This window comes from Hemitrygon akajei, chromosome 9, assembly GCF_048418815.1.
Source record: "Hemitrygon akajei chromosome 9, sHemAka1.3, whole genome shotgun sequence".
Taxonomy (NCBI): Eukaryota; Metazoa; Chordata; class Chondrichthyes; order Myliobatiformes; family Dasyatidae; genus Hemitrygon; species Hemitrygon akajei.
Genome location: NC_133132.1, coordinates 173,636,618 through 173,658,906, shown reverse-complemented (window position 1 = coordinate 173,658,906; position 22,289 = coordinate 173,636,618). Strand labels below are relative to the sequence as shown.

Genomic DNA, 22,289 nt, shown 5'->3' with positions numbered 1-22,289 from the left:
CTTAGACAGGCACACATATGAAAGAAAAATGCAGTGTTATGTCGGAGAGAATGATCTTCGAGTTGAGTAAAAAGTTGGCACAAAATGACTGCTCTCCATTCAGACGATGCCTTGGTGAATCTCCTCTGCATGCTCTCTATTGTTAACACATTCTTCCTGTAGTGTGCTGATCAGACTGTACTTACAGTCTAACCAATGTTTTGTACCGCTGCACCACATTTCGAAGAATGTGGGGGATTTCACTGAATCTTACCGAATGTTGAAAGGACTAGATAGGGTGGATGTGGAGAGGATGTTTCCTATGGAGAGGGTATCCAGAACTAGAGGGCACAGCCTCAAAATTGAGAGCTGACCCTTCAGAACAGAGGTAAGAAGGAATTTTTTTAGGCGGAGAGTAGTGAATCTGTGGAATGCTCTGCCACAGACTGCAGTGGAGGCCAAGTCCATGGGTATATTTAAGGTGGAAGTTGATCATTTCCTGCTCGGTCAGGGCATCAAAGGATATGGTGTGAAGACAGGTGTATGGGGTTGAGTGGGATCCAGGATCAGGCATGATGTAATGGTGGAGCAGACTCGATGGGCTGAATAGCCTAATTCTACTCCCTTGTATTATGGTCTTATAGTCTAACATGAAATTACAACTCTTATACTCAAAACTTCAGTCTACGAAGAGAAGTGTACCAAATGGATTCTTCATAGCAGCATGCACTTAGTACTTATACCTGATTTTTTATACAGATGATGTAGTTCAACGTGCTTTACAATGGGATGAAGTGCAAACAAGAAAATAAAAATAAAAATAAACATGAAAATAAAAGACAAAATGATGTTAGCTAAAAGCAAGGTTAAATAAATAGGTTATGAGCTGCCGTTTAAAAGTGTGGACAAAGTGTTAATCTCTTATAGTTTTAGGTATTGAGTTCCACAGTTTAGGAGCGTCGATCAACAAAGCTGACCTGACAATGATCTTTATCTTCACCTAAAATGGGTGCAGAGCAGATTTACTAGAATGCTGACTGGATTTGATCTGTATGAACAGTTTGCAAGACGACCTTCTCACTGTTTATCTGACAACAATAATCCATGGAGGTCGGTCACCAGTGGAGTGCCTCAGGGATCTGTTTTGGGACCCTTACTCTTCGTGATGTTTATAAATGACCTGGATAAGGAAATGGAGGGATGGGTTACTAAGTCTGCTGATGACACAAAGGTTGGAGGTGTTGTGGACAGTGTGGAGGGCTGTCAGAGGTTACAGTGGGACATTGATAGGTTACAAAACTGGGCTGAGAAGTAGCAGAATATAGTATTAAAGGTAAGACTCTTGGCAGTGTGGAGGATCAGAGGGATCTTGGGGTCTAAGTCCATACAGCGCTCAAAGCAACTGCGCAGGTTGACTCTATGGTTAAGAAGGCATACGGTATATTGGCCTTCATCAATCATAGAATTGAATTTGGGAACCAAGAGGTAATGTTACAGCTATATAGGACCCTGGTCAGACCCCACTTGGAGTACTGTGCTCAGTTCTGGTCGCCTCACTACAGGAAGGATGTGGAAGCCATAGAAAGGGTGCAGAGGAGATTTACAAGGATGTTGCCTGGATTGGGGACCATGCCTTATGAGAACAGGTTGAGTGAACTCGGACTTTTCTCCTTGGAGCAATGCAGGATGAGAGGTGACCTGATAGAGGTGTACAAGATAATGAGAGGCATTGATCATGTGGATAGTCAGAGGCTTTTTCCCAGGGCTGAAATGGTTGCCACAAGAGGACACAGGTTTAAGGTGCTGGGGAGTAGGTACAGAGGAGATGTCAGGGGTAAGTTTTCACTCAGAGAGTGGTGAGTTCATGGAATGGGCTGCCGGCAATGGTGATGGAGGTGGATACAATAGGGTCATTTAAGAGACTTTTGGATAGGTACATGGAGCTTAGAAAAATAGAGGGCTATGGGCAAGCCTAGTAATTTCTAAGGTAGGGACATGTTTGGCACAACTTTGAGGACCAAAGGGCCTGTATTGTGCTGTAAGTTTTCTATGTTTCTAATTCTTGAGATTCAGGATGAGAAGGGTGCATGAGGCTGCACAGTAATGTAGTGGTTTAAAACACAGAAATCCTACAGAACAATACCGGCCCTTCAGCCCACAAAGCTGTGCCGAACATATCCTTACATTAGAAGTTACCTAGGGTTACCCATAGCCCTCCATTATTCTGAGCTCCATGTACCTATGCAGGAGTCTCTTAAAAGACCCTATCATATCCGCCTGCACCACCTTTGCTGGCAGCCCATTCGACGGACTCACCACTCTCTGCGTAAAAAAACTTGCCCCTGACATCTCCTCTGTACCTACATCCAAGCACCTTAAAACTGTGCCCTCTCGTGTCAGTCATTTCAGCCCTGGGAAAAAGCCTCTGACTATCCACATGATCAATGCCTCTCATCATCTTATACACCTCTATCAGGTCACCTCTCATCCTCCGTCACTCCCAGGAGAAAAGGCCGAGTTTACTCAACCATAAGGCATGCTCCCCAATCCAGGCAACATCCTTGTAAATCTCCTCTGCATCCTTTCTATAGTTTCTACATCCTTCCTGTAGTGAGGCGACCAGAACTGAGCACAGTACTCCAAGTGGGGTCTGACCAGGGTCCAATATAGCTGCAACATTACCTCTCAGCTTCTAAACTCAGACCCATGATTGATGAAGGCCAATACACCGTATGCCTTTTTAACCACTGAGTCAACCTGCACAGCTGCTTTGAGCATCCTATGGACTCGGACCCCAAGATCCCTCTGATCCTCCACACTGCCAAGAGTCTTACCATTAATACTATATTCTGCCATCATATTTGACCTACCAAAATGAACCACCTCACACTTATCTGGGTTGAACTCCATCTGCCACTTCTCAGCCCAGTTTTACATCCTATCAATGTCCTGCTGTAACCTCTGACAGCCCTCCACACAATCCACAACACCTCCAACCTTTGTGTCACCAGCAAACTTGCTAACCCATCTCTCCATTTCCTCATCCAGGTCATTTACAAAAATCACGAGGAGGTGGGGTCCCAGAACAGATCCCTGAGGCAGACCACTGGTCATGCAGAATATGAGCCTTTGTACAACATCGTCCCTGCACATAGAACATAGAACAGTACAGCACATTACAGGCCCTTCGGCCCACAATGTTGTGCCGACCCTCAAACCCTGCCTCCCATATAATCCCCCACCTTATATTCCTCCATATACCTGTCTATTAGTCTCTTAAACTTCACTAGTGTATCTGCCTCCACCACTGACTCAGGCAGTGCATTCCACGCACCAACCACTCTCTGAGTGAAAAACCTTCCTCTAATATCCCCCTTGAACTTCCTTCCCCTTACCTTAAAGCCATGTCCTCTTGTACTGAGCAGTGGTGCCCGGGGGAAGAGGCGCTGGCTGTCCACTCTGTCTATTCCTCTTACTATCTTGTACACCTTTATCATGTCTCATCTCATCTTCCTTCTCTCCAAAAAGTAAAGCCCTAGCTCCCTTAATCTCTGATCATAATCCATACTCTCTAAATCAGGCAGCATCCTGGTAAATCTCCTCTGTACCCTTTCCAATGCTTCCACATCCTTCCTATACTGGGGCGACCAGAACTGGACACAGTACTCCAAGTGTGGCCTAACCAGAGTTTTATAGAGCTGCATCATTACATCGCGACTCTTAAACTCTATCCCTCGACTTATGAAAGCCAACACCCCATAAGCTTTCTTAACTACCCTATCTACCTGTGAGGCAACTTTCAGGGATCTGTGGACATGTACCCCAAAATCCCTCTGCTCCTCCACACTACCACGTATCCTGCCATTTCTTTTGTACTCTGCCTTAGAGTTTGTCCTTCCAAAGTGTACCACCTCACACTTCTCCGGGTTGAACTCCATCTGCCACTTCTCAGCCCACTTCTGCATCCTATCAATGTCTGTCTGCAATCTTCGACAATCCTCTACACTATCTACAACACCATCAACCTTTGTGTTGTCTGCAAATTTACCAACCCACCCTTCTACCTCCACATCCAGGTCGTTAATAAAAATCATGAAAAGTAGAGGTCCCAGAACAGATCCTTGTGGGACACCACTAGTCACAACCCTCCAATCCGAATGTACTCCCTCCACCACAACCCTCTGCCTTCTGCAGGCAAGCCAAATCTGAATCCACCTGGCCAAACTTCCCTGGATCCCATGCCTTCTGACTTTCTGAATAAGCCTACAGTGTGGAACCTTGTCAAATGCCTTACTAAAATCCATGTAGATCACATCCACTGCACTACCCTCGTCTATATGCCTGGTCACCTCCTCAAAGAACTCTATCAGGCTTGTTGGACACGATCTGCCCTTCACAAAGCCATGCTGACTGTCCCTGATCAGACCATGATTCTCTAAATGCCCATAGATCCTATCTCTAAGAATCTTTTCCAACAGCTTTCCCAACACAGACGTAAGGCTCACTGGTCTATAATTACCTGGACTATCCCTACTACATTTTTTGAACAAGGGGACAATGTTCGCCTCCCTCCAATCCTCCGGTACCATTCCCATTGACAACGAGGACATAAAGATCCTAGCCAGTGGCTCAGAAATCTCTTCCCTCACCTCGTGGAGCAGCCTGGGGAGTATTCCATCAGGCCCCGGGGACTTATCCGTCCTAATGTATTTCAACAACTCGAACACCTCCTCTCCCTTAATATCAACATGCTCCAGAACATCAACCTCACTCATATTGTTCCCACTGTCATCAAGTTCCCTCTCATTGGTGAATACTGAAGAGAAGTATTCATTGAGGACCTCGCTCACTTCCACAGCCTCCAGGCACATCTTCCCACCTTTATCTCTAATTGGTCCTACCTTCACACCTGTCATCCTTTTGTTTTTCACATAATTGAAGAATGCCTTGGGGTTTTCCCTTACCCTACTCGCCAAGGCCTTCTCATGCCCCCTTCTTGCTCTTCTCAGCCCCTTCTTAAGCTCCTTTCTTGCTGCCCTATATTCCTCAATAGACCCATCTGATCCTTGCTTCCTGAACCTCATGTATGCTGCCTTCTTCCACCCGACTAGATATTCTACCTCACTTGTCACCCATAGTTCCTTCACCCTACCGTTCTTTATCTTCCTCACCAGGACAAATTTATCCCTTCCTTTCCATGTCTCATTGGAGCATTCCTATGCAGAACCCCACGTAAATATCCCCTGAACATTTGCCACATTTCTGCCATAGATTTCCCTGAGAACATCTGTTCCCAATTTATGCTTCCAAGCTCCTGTTTGACAGCCTCATATTTCCCCTTACTCCAATTAAACGCTTTCCAAACTTGTCTGTTCCTATCCCTCCCCAATGCTATGGTAAAGGAGATGGAATTGTGATCACCATCTCCAAAATGCACTCCCACTGAGAGACATGACACCTGACCAGGTTCATTTCCCAATGCCAGATCAAGTACAGCCTCTCCTCTTGTAGGCTTATCTACATATTGTGTCAGGAAACCTTCTTGAACACACCTAACAAACTCCACCCCATCTAAACCCCTTGCTCTAGGGAGATACCAATTAATATTTGGGAAATTAAAATCTCCCACCACGATAACCCTGCTATTATTACACATTCCCTGAATTTGTCTCCCTATCTGCTCCTCGATATCCTTGTTACTATTGGGTGGTCTATAAAAAACACCCAGTAGAGTTATTGACCTGTTAGTGTGAAGCTTTTACAACTTGGGGTGTCGGTACATGTGACAACAATAAAACAGTACCAATTCTGCAAAGTTCCTGGAAGAGAAGAGAGAAGGAGACATAACGAGTGACAGTGGTTTTAGTTTACCTGTTCTAGATTAGTGGAGGAAAATATATCAGCACCTATTCCATTAACCACTTCAGAATATTTTCCAAGTTTTAGAGAACTTTTATCAAAATCACTCCTGCATGGAACAAGCATACTAGAGAAGATTAATGCTGAAAGTGTTTTCCTTACCTGATATCCACAGAAATCCATCCGCTGTACACCCTGCATGGCAGGACAGTGATCTATCAAATGGTTGTACAAACGACCACTTGTTCTTCTTTGTACAGTACCTCTCCACCGTGGGCAACACCTGCCGCAGTTCATTCCTTCCGCCCACTGCATACAGGTATTCATCCAAGGTACCGAGTACAAAATGCTCGCGGCAGTTCTTCATGGGAGCAATCTCAGTCCAGGTGTTGCTACGTGGGTCATAACGACAGGCGGTCCTGACTGCACAGGTGCGGCCCGTCGTGTGCTCCACCTCCCCGCCCGCCACAAACAGGAAGTCTCCCATGACGGCCACGCAGTGGTGACTTCTTCCCACGGGCATGGGGGACAGCTCGCTCCAGTTGGAAACCCCGGCGATGTGAACGTTCTCCTGGTCCACGGGGTTAAAATACCGCAAGTCTCTCACTTTGCAGATCTCGCGTTTCTTGCCACCGATGATGTAGAGGGTCTCCGACTGAAAGCGGGGCCTTGTCCTGATGGTTTGCCAAATGGGCTGTGCATAGATACTCTGGTGGTACGCCAACGACTCGTTAATGAAGGCTGTGGCTGTTTCACTGGCCTGAACCAAAGGGTGAGTCAGAGCCACTGCATGAAGTGTGTCAACATCCATTAAGCCAAAGCGTACATATTGCAATAGTTCACCCATGTACTGATATCGGCAGCCGTGTTCCAGCCATTTCACTGCCAGCTGACAACAGAAAACAAAACAGGCCCATCAGTCTTTCAGAGCAACGTGTGTCCCAACAGCTTGTTAACAGTCAATAATTGTAACAGTTTAACGCAGTAGATTCTGTAGGTGCTCGAAATCCAGAACAACACGCACGCAAAATGCTGACGGAACTCAGCAGGTCAGGCAACTTGTGTATGGAAAAGAGTAAACAGTTGACACTTTGGGCCGGGACCCTTCATCAAGACTGGAAGCGAAAGGGGGAGAAGCCAGGGTAAGAACGTGAGGGGGGTGGGGAAGGTGATGGGTGAAACTAAGTGGGTGGGAGAGGGGAGATGAAATGAGAAGCTGGGAGGCGATAGGTGGAAAACATTATAACAGTGTAAGATTTGAAGATAGGATTAGTAGATTTTACTAACCCTCCAACATTAATCCAGGACACATGGTAGTGTAGCAGTTATCATGAGACTATTACAGCTTGGGGCAGCAAAGTTCTGAGTTCAGTCCTGACGTCTGTAAGGGGTCTGTATATCCTCCCTGTGGAATGCATGGGTTTTCTCTGAGTGCTCCAATGTCCTCCCACAGTCCAAAAACACACTGGTTAGTATGTTAATTGGTCATTGTCCATTGTCCTGCAATTAGGCTACGATAAAATCAGGGAATTGCTGGGCAGTGTGGCTCAAAGGGCAGAAGGACCTATTCCACACTGTATCTCAAAAAAATAGCTAAATAAACTCAGTCTGGGGAGCAACACCTTATATGGCTGTTTCATTTCTGGATTTATTGACACACTCTACACTCTACCTTTATTTTACCTTGTTCTTCCTCAATACACTGGAAATGATTTGCATGAATAGTACACAAGACGAGCTTCTCACTGTACGTAACAATAATAAACCAATTCCAATACTCATTTTGGGATGTGGGAGGAAACCGGCCGCTCTTTGTGACGGTCGGCAGACAGCTCCGTGGTCAGTGGCAAGGCTGGAATGGTGGTCCTAGAGACACACAAACTGGGTGCTGGTGAGTGCAATTCGTGGCAGCATTGTTGAGAAGTCTTTACGGGAGTTCACACACAATTGAAAGAGCAGGATGCTAATATTGGCCTTGCTGAATTAGTACAGATTTTTGCACAATGCTGGAGGAGCTCGGCAGTTCAGGCAGCATCTATGGAGGGGAATAAGTGTTGCTATCTGATTATGTGACACATTATCAAAAGTCTTTCCCAGTTCATTCCTGTTTGAACCAGTCTGGCCATTCTCCTCTGACCTCTCTTATTATCATGGCATTTTGGCCCGCAGAACTACCACTCACTGGATGTCTTTAAATTTTTTTGCACCATTCTCTGTAAACTTCAGAGGCCGTTGTGCATGAAAGTCCCAGGAGATCAGCAATTTCTGAGATACTCAAACCAACAATCATTTTCTGGTCAAAGTCACAAAGTCACATTTCTTCCCTATTCTGATGTTCAGTCTGAACTGAACCTCTTCACTATGCCTACATGCTTTTATGCATTGAGTTGCTGCCACATGATTTGCTGATTAGATATCTGCATTAATGAGCAGTTGAAGCTAATAAAGTGACCGAGTGTAGATAACAAATAAATCCCGCAGAACAGAATGTTGAGTGCTAATGAAAATCAAAATCAGTTGAAGTATGTCATTCTCGACTGCTGTTGAAAGAAAGCAAAATGTTACATTAGAACAATATAAAGTTTGTAAACACAAAGGATTCTGCAGATCTGAATATTCAGAGAAACTCTGTTTATTCCTCTCCATTGATGCTGCCTGAATTGCTGAGTTTCTCCAGCATTTTGCGTGTGTTGGCTTAAAGTATATGGTTTAATTATATTGCTGGGACTTCAAAAGTGTATCACATCGATTTCAGATAAGACAAAATTGAAAAACATACACTTTTTTCAAAATTACAACATTCACTTTGATGACAAAAAATATTGAACAGAAATTGCATTAGTAGATTTGTTATGTGTTTAATAGCTGATGTATTGCATTATGTTCAAACCAATTTAAAGCCATGTTCAAGCCCATATTAATATTTTCTCCAAGCAATTACAATGAAATGTTTGTCTTTGTTCAATAGTTGTACTTTTAACAAGATACGTACTGCATGATATTGTTAAAGCCATTGTTACAAATATGGGATAACTTTTAATTCAGAGTAATAATCACTGACCTACTGTAAGTTGTGAAATTTGTTGTTTTGCCGCAGCAGAACAGCACAATACATAAAATATACTGTAGCGTACACTCAGTGGCCACTTCATTATGTAACTCCTATGCCTAATAAAGTGGCCACTGAGTGTACGTCTGAGGTCTTCTGGTGCTGCAGCTCATCCATTTAAGGGTTCAACGTGTTGTGGTTTCAGAGATGCTCTTCAGCATATCACTGTTGTAATGTGTGGTTATTTGAGTTACTGTCGCCTTCCTGTCAGCTTGAACCAGTCTGGCCATTCTCCTCTGACCTCTCTCATTAACAAGACATTTTAACCCACAGACTGTTTTTCATCTTATTGCACCATAATTCTCTATAAACTCTAGAGACGGCTGTGTGTGAAAATCCCAGATCAGCAGTTTCTGAGATACTCAAACCACCCCATCTGGCACCAACAATCATTCCACAGTCAAAAGTCACTTAGATCAGTGGCCCCCAACCACTGGGCCGTGGATCAGTACCGCTGCTGACTCATATCGCTTCATACCGCTAAATCATATCATTTCCTCGCAGCCCGGTAGCACATGCTTTGCGGCCCGGTGGTTGAGAACCACTGACTTAGATCACATTTCTTCCTCATCCTGATGTTTGGTTAGAATAACAACTGAACGCCTTGACCATAACTGCATGCTTTTATGCATTGAGTTGCCTCTACATGATTGGCTGATTAGATTAACAAGCAGGTGTACAGATGTACTTTATTCAGTGGCCACTGAGTGTGTGTGAAAAAAAATTAAATAAGCAGTGAAAACAGAGAGTAGGGATAGTGAGGTAGTGTTCATAGCTTCATTGTCAATTCAGAAATCTGAAGTGGAGGGAAGAAGCTGTTCTCAGAGTTGAAATGGCTAACACAAGAGGGCACAGTTTTAAGGTGCTTGGAAGTAGGTACAGAGGAGATGTCAGGGGTAAGTTTTTTTTACAGAGAGTGGTGAGTGCATGGAATGGGCTGCCAGCGACAGTGGTGTTTGAGGCAGATATGATAGGGTCTTTTAAGAGACTCCTGGACAGGTACATGGAGCTTAGAAAAATAGAGGGCTATGGGTAACCCTAGGTAATTTCTAAAGGAAGTACACATTCGGCACAGCATTTATATAGCTAGGGCGCCTATGACTTTTGCACAACACTCTAGTTGTCATCACGCAGTGGAGAGCGAGTTTGTAAATCTGGCAGGAGCAAAGGCAGTTGGAAATGGTGAGGGAGGAGTGCCACGAGAGGGTCGTGGGACAGGTGGCAGAGAAGGAACGCCAGGGGCGGGGGATAGCACAGGTGCAGACACACTCAGCCCTGAGACACCTGGCAAGGTCACTGGTTTATTGATCTTTACAGAATGTCTCTCTGGTGCTTCAAATTCTCTTCCCTCTCCGTTCCCCTTTTCCTAACCATGATTCCCCTCTCCCTGCCCACTTCTCACTCTTCGTCCACAACAGAGACCCATATTAGAATCAGGTTTATCATCACTCACATATGTCATGAAATTTGATTTTTTTTGTGGTGGCAGTACAATACTGTGCAAAAAGTCTAGCTATATATATGTGCTAAGACTTCTGCAAAGTATTGTACATGATCTATTTAAATCAGATCTAATGTTTCAATTAGATTTCTCCAAGTGGAGATTGATCCCCCTCTCCCCTCTCACCCCCTCCACCTCACTCTCTCACTCTCTCTCTCTCTCTCTCTCTCTCACTCTCCCTCCCTCCCTCTCCCTCTCCCTCTCTATCATTTATTTTCATTCATCTGCACCTTGTGGAACATTGAGCAGCAACCCAGCAAAGATGGATACATAAGGAGCTGGCCTAATTCGAACCTGTGACCACTCACCTTGAAGTCCAGTCCCGATACCACTATACCACCAGCCAGTATATATATTTATTTCATGGATTCATTGTCCATTCAGAAATCAAATGGTGGAGACATCTATTTGCATTTGGGGAGATCTAATTGAAACATTTGATCTGATTTAAATAGATCATTCAACTTGCTGCCAATATACCGTAACTGTACCTGTATTGCATTAAATTAACATAGAATTGCTTTGAACATCAACCTTTGTTTACCAACAGAAAGTTTGTCAAAATAAATCAATGCCTACAATGTTTAATAGATCTCCCCAGGATATTAGTATATTGGACAGATGTGATTTATTACCTTTAGATTGGTAAACTACTCACGGCATTGTGTTTAGGCTTTGTAGACTCGCATTCTCCAATGTAACTGGTGTCATCTCTAGTGACAGGAGGGAGGGAGAAATGAATTCAAATGGGGAACGGCAACATCATAATGGCCCGTTATTACACTGACAAATCTGTAGATTTTGCTTTATTTTCTCATCAATTTTTCCCTCTAAAGAGACTGTTGCCCTTGCTGGCACACAGTTCCGTCAGCACCAATTACACGTGACAGTCTCACTGAGTAATGGAAACCTCGTGAAAACACGAAGGCCAATTCAGTCCATCGTATCCCTGTCAATCTCAGTCAAGTACTTCACATTTCCCCCTTGATCCTTGACGATCAGCTTTGTGATCTGCTGAAGATCCCCATTATATATACCCTTTATACTCCAGTTATTCTTTCAGGTCTATAAAACCACAGAGAATTGTGTTCAGCGCTGGTTCCCCCAATATTTGGATGTGGAAGCTTGAGAGAGGGCACTGGGGAGATTTACCAGGATGCTGCCTAGATTAGAGGCCATGTTTTAGCAGACTCAATGGAACAAATGGCCTAATTCTGCCCCTATGTCCATAAGAATATCTTATGAGGAAAGGTTGAGGGATCTACGGCTTTCCTCTTTGGAGCAAAGGAGGATGAGAAGTGAATTGATAGAGGTGTATGGGATGCCAAGAGGCATTGAATGAACGGACAGCCGGAGACTTTTTCCCAGGGCAGAAATGGTTAATACAAGGGAGCATAATTTGAAGATGATTGGAGGAAAGTATGGTGGACATTCAGAGGTTTTACACAGAGAGTGCAAAGTGCATTGAATGTGCTACTGGGGAGATGGTACAGGCAGATTTGTTGGCAGTTTTTAAGAAATTGTAAGATTTCTGGTAGAAGAATGGACGGCTACAGGGGGAGTGAAGGGTTAGAGAGAATTAAAGAGTCAGTAGAACATCATGGGTCAAAGGGCCCTGTGCTGCGCTGTAATGTGCTATGTTCTTTATGCAGCATGGACAACATCACATAGTTCAGCAGAAGACTTCAGCAGCTGACGGATTATAAGACATTACTCTGACTGCGCTACTTCAATGATGTACAATGCCTTGGAAATGTTATGGTTAATTGCTGTATCATTGAGGCTCTTCTCACACACAACAGCTCTCCAGTGAGTCAGGACAATTACTAGAGCTGAGGGGACTTCAGAGCAGGATTTAGTATGATGAACTGCAGAGATCAACAACTTTTGACAAGAAAGGTAAAATTTCAGTAGAAAAAGGCAGCATTTCTCTGGTAAGTTGAGGTTGATGGACTCTGTTCATGTGATGCAGCTCAGACAAAGCCGAGCTGGTAATTCCATCAAGTCAAACCACCCCACCTCCTGAAAGTCCATCTGAGTCCAGGGATCAAGGTCCATCTGAATCCAGAAGACGAGGTCCAAAGGTCAAAGCTGGTGGAGTACGGAAGACAAAGCCAAAGGTCGAAGTCCAGAGAACTGCGATTCTGCAGGTTGAAGCCTGAAGGTTGAGGCCTGAAAGAGCCTGAAAGGGTGCAAAGGAGTCACGAGGGCCTGAGTCACCAGGGCTACGAGCCCATGGCATAACAGGAAGATACGAGCAGTGGCTGATTGATAGGAGGCAAAGAGTGGGAATAAAGGGAGCCTTTTCTGATTGGCTGCCAACGACAAGTGGTGTTCCACAGGGGTCTGTGTTCGGACTGATTCTTTTTACAGTTTCTGTCAATGATTTGGATGATGGAATTGATGGCTTTGTTGCAAAGTTTGCAGAGAATATGAAGATATGCGGAGGGGCAGGTAGTTTTGCAAAAGAAGAGAGGCTAATGAAGCATTGGAAAGGGTACAGAGGAGATTTACCAGGATGTTGCCTGGTTTAGAGAGTATGCATTATGATCAGAGATTAAGGGAGCTAGGACTTTACTCTTTGGAGAGAAGGAGGATGAGAGGAGACATGATAGAGGTATACAAGATATTAAGAAGAATAGACAGAGTGGACAGCCAGCACCTCTTCCCCAGGGCACCACTGCTCAGTACAAGAGGACATGGCTTTAAGGTAAGGGGAGGGAAGTTCAAGGGGGATATTAGAGGAAGGTTTTTTACTCAGAGAGTGGTTGGTGCGTGGAATGCACTGCCTGAGTCAGTGGTGGAGGCAGATACACTAGTGAAATTTAAGAGACTACTAGACAGGTATATGGAGGTATTTAAGGTGGGGGGTTATATGGGAGGCAGGGCTTAAGGGTGGGCACAACATTGTGGGCCAAAGGGCGTGTACTGTGCTGTACTATTCTATGTTCTCTGTTGACTCTGTCCTTTCTCGATATCTCTGTCTCTATCTCTGGAGACAGCTTATCTCCTGATGTCTATTATAAACCCATGGACTCTCACAGATACCTGGACTATAGCTCTTCCCAACATGTTACTCATAAAAATGCCATCCCCTTTTCTCAATTCCTCTGTTTCCACCACATCTGCTCTGAGGATGAGGATTTTTATTCTAGAACAAAGGACGTGTCCTCCTTCAAAGCAATAGGCTTCCCTTCTTAAACCATTAACATTGCCCTCAACCATATCTCTTCCATTTCACTCACATCTGCCCTCACCCCATCCTCCTGTCACCCTGTCCCACTTGTCCTCACCTACCACCCTATCAGCTTCTGTGTCCAGCACATAATTCTCCAGAACTCATTGCATCTCCAATGGGATCCCACCACCAAGAACATCTTTCCCTGTCCCCCCCCACACTTTCTGCTTTCTGTGGGGATCACTCCCTACACAACTCCTTTGTCCATTCATCCCTACCCACTGATCTCCCTCCTGGCACTTATCCTTGTGATGCACCATCAATAACTCACTCTGAGACGTAAGAAGTGAGGTATCGGCTTTTATTGACCGGAAGAATGAACAACACTACATCCTGGAGAATGAGGCCTCAATCGCCTTTATACAGGGGTCTGTGGGAGGAGCCACCGAAGCAGTCAGCAGGGGTCTGTGGGAGGAGTCAGCAGGGGTCTGTGGGAGGAGCCACAGGAGCAGTCAGCAGGGGTCTGTGGGAGGAGCCACAGGAGCAGTCAGCAGGGGGTCTGTGGGAGGAGCCACAGGAGCAGTCAGCAGGGGTCTGTGGGAGGAGTCAGCGGGGGTCTGTGGGAGGAGCCACAGGAGCAGTCAGCAGGGGTCTGTGGGAGGAGCCACAGGAGCAGTCAGCAGGGGTCTGTGGGAGGAGCCACAGGAGCTGTCAGCGGGGGTCTGTGGGAGGAGCCACAGGAGCAGTCAGCGGGGGTCTGTGGGAGGAGCCACAGGATCAGTCAGCAGGGGTCTGTGGGAGGAGCCACAGGAGCAGTCAGCAGGGGTCTGTGGGAGGAGCCACAGGAGCTGTCAGCAGGGGGTCTGTGGGAGGAGCCACAGGAGCAGTCAGCGGGGGGGGGTCTGTGGGAGGAGCCACAGGAGCAGTCAGCAGGGGTCTGTGGGAGGAGTCAGCAGGGGGTCTGTGGGAGGAGCCACAGGAGCAGTCAGCAGGGGGTCTGTGGGAGGAGTCACAGGAGCAGTCAGCAGGGGTCTGTGGGAGGAGCCACAGGAGCTGTCAGCAGGGGGTCTGTGGGAGGAGCCACAGGAGCAGTCAGCAGGGGTCTGTGGGAGGAGTCACAGGAGCAGTCAGCGGGGGTCTGTGGGAGGAGCCACAGGAGCAGTCAGCAGGGGTCTGTGGGAGGAGCCACAGGAGCTGTCAGCAGGGGTCTGTGGGAGGAGCCACAGGAGCTGTCAGCAGGGTCTGTGGGAGGAGCCACAGGAGCTGTCAGCAGGGTCTGTGGGAGGAGCCACAGGAGCAGTCAGCAGGGGTCTGTGGGAGGAGCCACAGGGGTAGTCAGCAGGGTCTGTGGGAGGAGCCACAGGAGCAGTCAGCAGGGGTCTGTGGGAGGAGCCACAGGGGTAGTCAGCAGGGTCTGTGGGAGGAGCCACAGGAGCAGTCAGCAGGGTCTGTGGGAGGAGCCACAGGAGCAGTCAGCAGGGGTCTGTGGGAGGAGCCACAGGAGCAGTCAGCAGGGGGTCTGTGGGAGGAGCCACAGGAGCAGGGGGTCTGTGGGAGGAGTCACAGGAGCAGTCAGCGGGGGTCTGTGGGAGGAGCCACAGGAGCAGTCAGCAGGGGTCTGTGGGAGGAGCCACAGGAGCTGTCAGCAGGGGTCTGTGGGAGGAGCCACAGGAGCTGTCAGCAGGGTCTGTGGGAGGAGCCACAGGAGCTGTCAGCAGGGTCTGTGGGAGGAGCCACAGGAGCAGTCAGCAGGGGTCTGTGGGAGGAGCCACAGGGGTAGTCAGCAGGGTCTGTGGGAGGAGCCACAGGAGCAGTCAGCAGGGGTCTGTGGGAGGAGCCACAGGGGTAGTCAGCAGGGTCTGTGGGAGGAGCCACAGGAGCAGTCAGCAGGGTCTGTGGGAGGAGCCACAGGAGCAGTCAGCAGGGGTCTGTGGGAGGAGCCACAGGAGCAGTCAGCAGGGTCTGTGGGAGGAGCCACAGGAGCAGTCAGCGGGGGTCTGTGGGAGGAGCCACAGGAGCAGTCAGCAGGGGGTCTGTGGGAGGAGCCACAGGAGCAGTCAGCAGGGGTCTGTGGGAGGAGCCACAGGAGCAGTCAGCAGGGGTCTGTGGGAGGAGCCACAGGAGCAGTCAGCAGGGGGTCTGTGGGAGGAGCCACAGGAGCAGTCAGCGGGGGGTCTGTGGGAGGAGCCACAGGAGCTGTCAGCAGGGGGTCTGTGGGAGGAGCCACAGGAGCAGTCAGCAGGGGGTCTGTGGGAGGAGCCACAGGAGCAGTCAGCAGGGGTCTGTGGGAGGAGCCACAGGAGCAGTCAGCAGGGGGTCTGTGGGAGGAGCCACAGGAGCAGTCAGCAGGGGGTCTGTGGGAGGAGCCACAGGAGCAGTCAGCGGGGGTCTGTGGGAGGAGCCACAGGAGCAGTCCAGACAGGTATATGTAGTTCACCACACCTTGCAAGCAGAACAATGCTACACCTGCCCCTACACCAGCTCCCTCACTACCATTCAGAGCCACATATACTCCTTCCAGGTAAGACAACACTCCAACTGTGAGTCTGTTGTGGTCATCTACTGTATCTGGTGTTCCCGATGTGACTTCCTGTATATCGGTGAAACTCAAAGTAGAGTGGGAGACCATTTCACCGAGCACCTATGCTCCATCCTGTCAGAGTACCCTATAGATGTACAGTGAAGAGCATTCTGACAGGCTGCATCACTGGTATGGGGGGCGGGGCGAGTGGCTGGCCTACTGCACAGGACCAAAAGTAGCCACAGAGAGTTATAAATCTAGTCAGCTCCATCTTGGGGACTTGGCCTACAAATTACCCAGGACATCTTCAAGGAGCGGTGTCTCAGAGAGGCAGTGTCCTTTGTTAAGGAGCCTCAGCACCCAGGGAATGCCCTTTTTTCATTATTACCATCAGGGAGGAGGTACAGAAGCCTGAAGACGCACACTCAGCGATTCAGGAACAGCTTCTTCCCCTCTGCCATCCGATTCCTAAATGGACATTGAACCCATGAACGCTACCTCACTTTTAAAATATATATTATTTCTGTTTTTGCATGATTTTTAATCTATACATATACTGTAATTGATTTACTTGTTTTCTTCTATATTATGTATTGCATTGAACTGCTGCTGCTGCTAAGTTAACAAATTTCATGTCCCATGCCGGCGATAATAAACCTGATTCTGATTCTGAAAATGCAGGATCTCCCAGTGGCAAGGTAGCTGAAGGGTGCCAATCAAATTATGGAAGGAAGTCAGAGACAGAGACTGGATCACATTTCACTTCAAACCACCATTCTGAGTTTACAATGAAATATCAAAAAGCTGTAAATGTCTCTCTGTCTCTCTGCACAGGTCCGACAAAGAACTTCAAAAACCAGGAAGTTTTTCAATGGGAGCCATTGATTAGAATACTACACGGATGCGACAGAAGCATTCCCATGCTGATCCGACAAAGGACTTTAAAAACCCAGTCTCTATAGGAAAGAGAGTTTATCACCTAGCGGAACAGTCATTATGGGAGCGGTCATTGTCGGAGTAGTGTAAGGCAGAGCTTTGACTGAACAGGCAGAAGCAAGGAGGTAGGTAAGTTCATTCCTTATTTCTTATTGTGAATGAACTCTAGAGAGAATAGGGGTCACGTCCACAGAGCGAGTGTTCTGTTCTGGGTGTCAGATGTGGGAATTCCTGGAGACGCCCAGCCTCCCCGATGGCCACATCTGCCCAAGGTGAATCAAGACGCAGCTGCTTAGAGACTGTGTTAGGGAACTGGAGCTGCAGCTCGATGGCCTTCGGCTTGTTAGGGAGACTGAAGCAGTGATAGACAGGAGCTGCAGAGAGGTAGCCATCCTAAGGCTACAGGAGACAGATAAATGGGTGACTGTCAAAAGAGGAAAGGGAGGGCATCAGGTATGAAGAGCACCCCTGTGGCTGTCCCCCTCAACAATGTATTCCAGTTTAAGTACTGTTGGGGCGGGTGGGGGAGATGACCTACCTGGGGAAAGCCACCGGCACTGAGCCCGACCCTGTAGCTCAGAAGAGTAAGGAACTGAAGAGGTGGCAGCAGGGTGGGGACTCTATCGTCAGGGGAACAGATAGGGCAGGTGAGATCTGTATAAAAAGGATGGGTTGCATTTGAATCCAAGGGGGACACATATTCGTGCGAACAGATTTATTAGAGCTGTTGGGAGTGGTTTAAACTAATATGGCGGGGGGGGGGGGGGATGGGAACCAGGATGATGGAGCTGAGGATGAGCCAGCAGGTTTACAAGTAGATGATGGATGTGATATGAATGTAAGAAAAGACAAGCCAATGATTGGGTACAAATGCAGACAGAGTAAAGAGTTAAATTGTACCACAGAGACAAAATTCAAAAGGGCGAAGAATGCAGGACTGAAGGTGCTGTATTTAAATGTGTGTAGCATTCGGAATAAGGTGGACAAACTCGTGGTGCAATTACAGATTGGTCGGTATGACATTGTGGGCATCACTGAGTCATGGCTGAAAGAAGGTCATAGTTGGGACTTAACATCAAAGGATATACTTTGTATCGAAAGGACAGGGAGGAAGGCTTAGGTGGTGGTGTGGCTCTGTTGGTAAGAGATGGAATTATATTTTAGAAAGAGGTGACATAGGGTCAGAGAATGTTGAATCTTTGTGGGTGGAGTTAACAAACTGCAAGGGTAAAAAAAATGGGAATCAGATATAGGCCTCCAAATAGTAGGCAAGATATGGAGTTGAGATTACAAAGGGAGCTGGAAAAGGCGTGTAATAAGGGTAATGACACAATTGTAATGGGGGACTTCAACATGCAAAGGGATTGGGAAAATCAGGTTGGTGTGGGGTCGCAAGACAGGGAATTTGTTGAATGCCTACAAGATGGCCTTTTAGAGCAGCTTGTGCTTGAGCCTACTCAGGGAAAGGCTATCTTAGATTGGATGTTGTGTAATAACCCAGATCTTATTAGGGAGCTTAATGTAAAGGAACCCTGAGGAGGCTGTGATCAGAAAATGATTGAATTCATTCTGCAATTTGAGAGGGAGAATCATAAGTCACATGTATCAGTATCACAATGGAATAAAGGGAATTACAACAGAGGCATGAGAGGGGAGCTTGCCTCAGGTTAATTGGAGGAGGATACTGGTGAGGATGATGATAGAGCACAGATAGCTGACGTTTCTGGGAATACTTCACGAGGCGCGGGACAGAAATGTCCCACAGAGGAAGAATTTCACAAATGTCAGGGGTGGGCAACCATGGCTGACAAGGGAAATTAAAGACTGCATAAAAGCCAAGGAAAAAGCATATAAGGTAGCAAAAGTGAGTGGGAAGTTAGATGAAGTGGAACCTTTTAAAATCTAACAAAAGGCAATTAAAAAAAAAACTATAACAAGGGAAAAGATGAAATATGAGGGCAAACTAGCCAATGATATAAAGCAGGACACCAAAAACTTCTCAGTTATATAAAGAGTAAAAGGAAGGTGAGAGTTGATATTGGACCACTGGAAAATGATGCTGGTGAGGTGGTAATGGGGGAGAAAGAAACAGCCGATGAATTTAATGGGTACTTTGCATCTGTCTTCACTGCAGAAGATACTAGCTGTGTGCCAGAAGTCCCTGAATGTCAATGGACAGGACTGAATGCCATTGCTATTACAGAGGAAAAGTGCTAGGCAAACTGAAAGGTCTTAAGGTGGATAAGTCACCTGGACCAGGTGGACTACATCCCAGAGTCTTGAGAGAGGTTGCTGAAGAGATAACAGATGCATTGTTCATGATCTTTCAATAATCATTTGATCCTGGCATGGTCCCAGGGAAATTGTAAATGTCACTCCACTCTATAAGAAGTAAGGAAGGCAAAAGAAAGGAAATTATAGACCAGTTAACCTAACCTCAGTGGTTGGGAAAGTGTTGGAGTCTATTATTAAGGATGAGGTTTCAGGATACTTGGAGACTAATAATAAGTCAAAGTCAGAATGGTTTCTGTGAAGGAAAATCTTGCTTGACAAATCTGTAGGAGTTCTTCAAGGAAGTAACAAGCAGAGTGGACGAAGGAGAGGGAGTGGATATCATTTACTTGGATTTTCAGAAGGCATTTGATAAGGTGCCACACATGAGGCTGCTGAACAAGATAAAATCCTATGGTGTTACAGGAAAGATACTGGCATGGAGAGAGGAATGGCTGACAGGCAGGAGGCAGCAAATAAAAGGGGTCTTTTCTGGTTGGCTGTCAGTGACCAGTGGTGTTCTTCAGGGGTCAGTATTGGGACCATTACTTTTCACATTGTTTGTCAATGATTTGGATAATGGAACTGATGGCTTTGTGGCAAAGTTAGCGGATAATGCAAAGATAGGTGGAGGGATAAGTAGTGCAGAGGAAGCAATGTGATTGCAGCAGGACTTGACAAATTGGAAGAATGGACAAAAAAGTGGCAGATGGAATACAGTGTTGGGAAATGTATGATAATGCATTTTAGTAAAAGGAACAATCGTGTGGACTGCAATCTAAATGGGGAGAAGGTTCAAACATCAGAGGTGCAGAGAGACTTAGGAGTCCTCATGAAAGACTCCCAGAAGGATAATTTACAGATTAAGTCTGTGGTAAAGAAGGCAAATGCAATGTTTGCATTTATTTCAATGGGAATAGAATATAAAAGCAAAGAGATTATGCTGAGACTTTATAAGACACTAGTCAGGCCGCACTTGAAGAATTGTCAACTGCTTTGTGCCCCGTGTCTCAGAAACTATGTTTTGTCATCTGACAGGGTCCAGAGGAGGTTCACGAGGATGATTCTGCAAATGAAGAGGTAAACATATGAGGAGCGTTTGGCAGCTTTGGGCCTGTACTTGCTGGAATTTTTGGTATCTTCTTTAAAATTATTGGCTAGTTTACTTTCATATTCCACCTTTACCTTCTTAATGACTTTTTTAGTTGTGTTACATTGGTTTTTAAAAGCTTCCTAATCTCTTAACTTCTCACTAAATCTCATCTCCCATTCGCCATCGATCATATGACCATAAGACGCAGTAGGACTGATTCATCATTCCTCTCAACCTGCTCTTTGACACCTGTCCTAATCAAGAACCTATCAACTTCTGCTTTAAATATACCCAATATACTCAATGAATTACACTGATTCTGTCACAACCACGGATTCGGCAGCGCAATAGATACGGCAATTACACTTGTAAATGTCCATGTGTCAGCTAATTATTATTTAATCGTGATAATATTTAACTCCATACCTGTTGTTGTAGTGCTTGTCAAGACTTGGACAGGACACAGCAATGCTTCACTGCCTGTTTGCATTCGGCCTTGCCTGAGAAATTGGACTGTCGAGTCAACTGACTCTGAAGACCAGTGGTATTCATTTAATGTTTAGATGTTCTTTTCAGCTGCAGTGTAGGCTTTGTTTTCCATTTGAGAGTTTTAGTTTACGGCCCTGTTTGGCCGAGCATTTATTGTTTTATTTTCCCTTTAACACTGTTCATATTCAAGTCTGTGAACTCTCAACCTGCTTCAGTGTCTCTCACTCTGCACTTGGGCCATATCCAAACCTGGTAACAGATTGACCACCATCTGGCTAAGGAAATTCCTCCTTATCTCTGTCCTAAATGGACATCCCTCTATTTTCAGGCTGTGCCCTCTGGTCTTAGACTTGTCTACAATATGATTCCAATTTTAAAACATAGATCAGAGAACAGTGCAGGCTCCTCAGCTCTTGTTTAACCTACTCTTAGATCAATCTAACCCTTCAGTCCCCATGACCCTCTATTTTCCTATCATCTATGTGCCTATCTAAATGTCTCTCATGTATCCGCCCTGGCTATTCAAGTATCTATCAACCTGTGCCTTAAACAATTTTGCCTCCACAGCTTCCTCATCTCCATTCCAGTTGGACATCTCTCTACTCTGAGCCTGTGTCCGCTGGTCTTGGATTCTACTATTATTGGAAACATCCTCTGCACACCCACTCTATTGAGCCTTATAGAAGGGAATCAATTTTCCTACTTTAGAAGCATTTAAATGCCCTCACCTAAACACACCACAGGAAATCCTAATAAGCTCAACCTTCTATAATCCGGCACCTTTGGGACCTGAGGAGTGCCGGATTAGTGAAAATGCCGAATTATAGAAGGATCACATTAAGCAATAACTAACTACCTCATCATACCTTTAAAATATAATGTAAATCAGTACGTTAGATAATAATGAAACAGAAATATTAAATGAGTAGCAAGGGAAATTTTAATAAAGTAATATACTGTACAGGCACAGATAAAATAAAGGGTACAGGTAAGTGTACAGGAATTAACTTGTACAGAACAGTTGAGCACTTCCTCTTCTAAAGTGAGATGTTTAATATACCTTCAGGCAAAGTTACAGTCTGCAAGTGTGGGGTTGTCAGGATCATCAACATCTTCATCCTGAAAAATGAGTGAAGCATCAGGAACTGGTGCTGAAACTGGCACAACAGTTTCTTCAAAAACTGTTGATGTTGGTGGCAGCACATTTGGGTGAGCAGAAGCAGAAGTCAGAGAAAGGAAGTCTTCTATACGCCGCATTTCATGTAACCGCCAGGCGGCCGAGGATTCAGCACTGGGCTCTTCCCTCTTCACTCGCAGTTACCGAGGGAATCCTCGTTAGTTCCTTTTCCTCCG

The 22,289-nt window shown here is 46.1% G+C and overlaps 1 protein-coding gene across 1 annotated transcript in view; it reads right to left on the bottom strand.

Moving 5' to 3' along the window:
- Nucleotides 1-22,289, bottom strand: part of klhl32 (kelch-like family member 32) — a 288,264-nt gene that overhangs the window by 83,351 nt on the left and 182,624 nt on the right. The window contains exon 8 of the mRNA XM_073057514.1: nt 6,001-6,727. Coding sequence (XP_072913615.1) covers nt 6,001-6,727 — 727 coding nt within the window. The remainder of the gene's footprint in view (nt 1-6,000; nt 6,728-22,289) is intronic.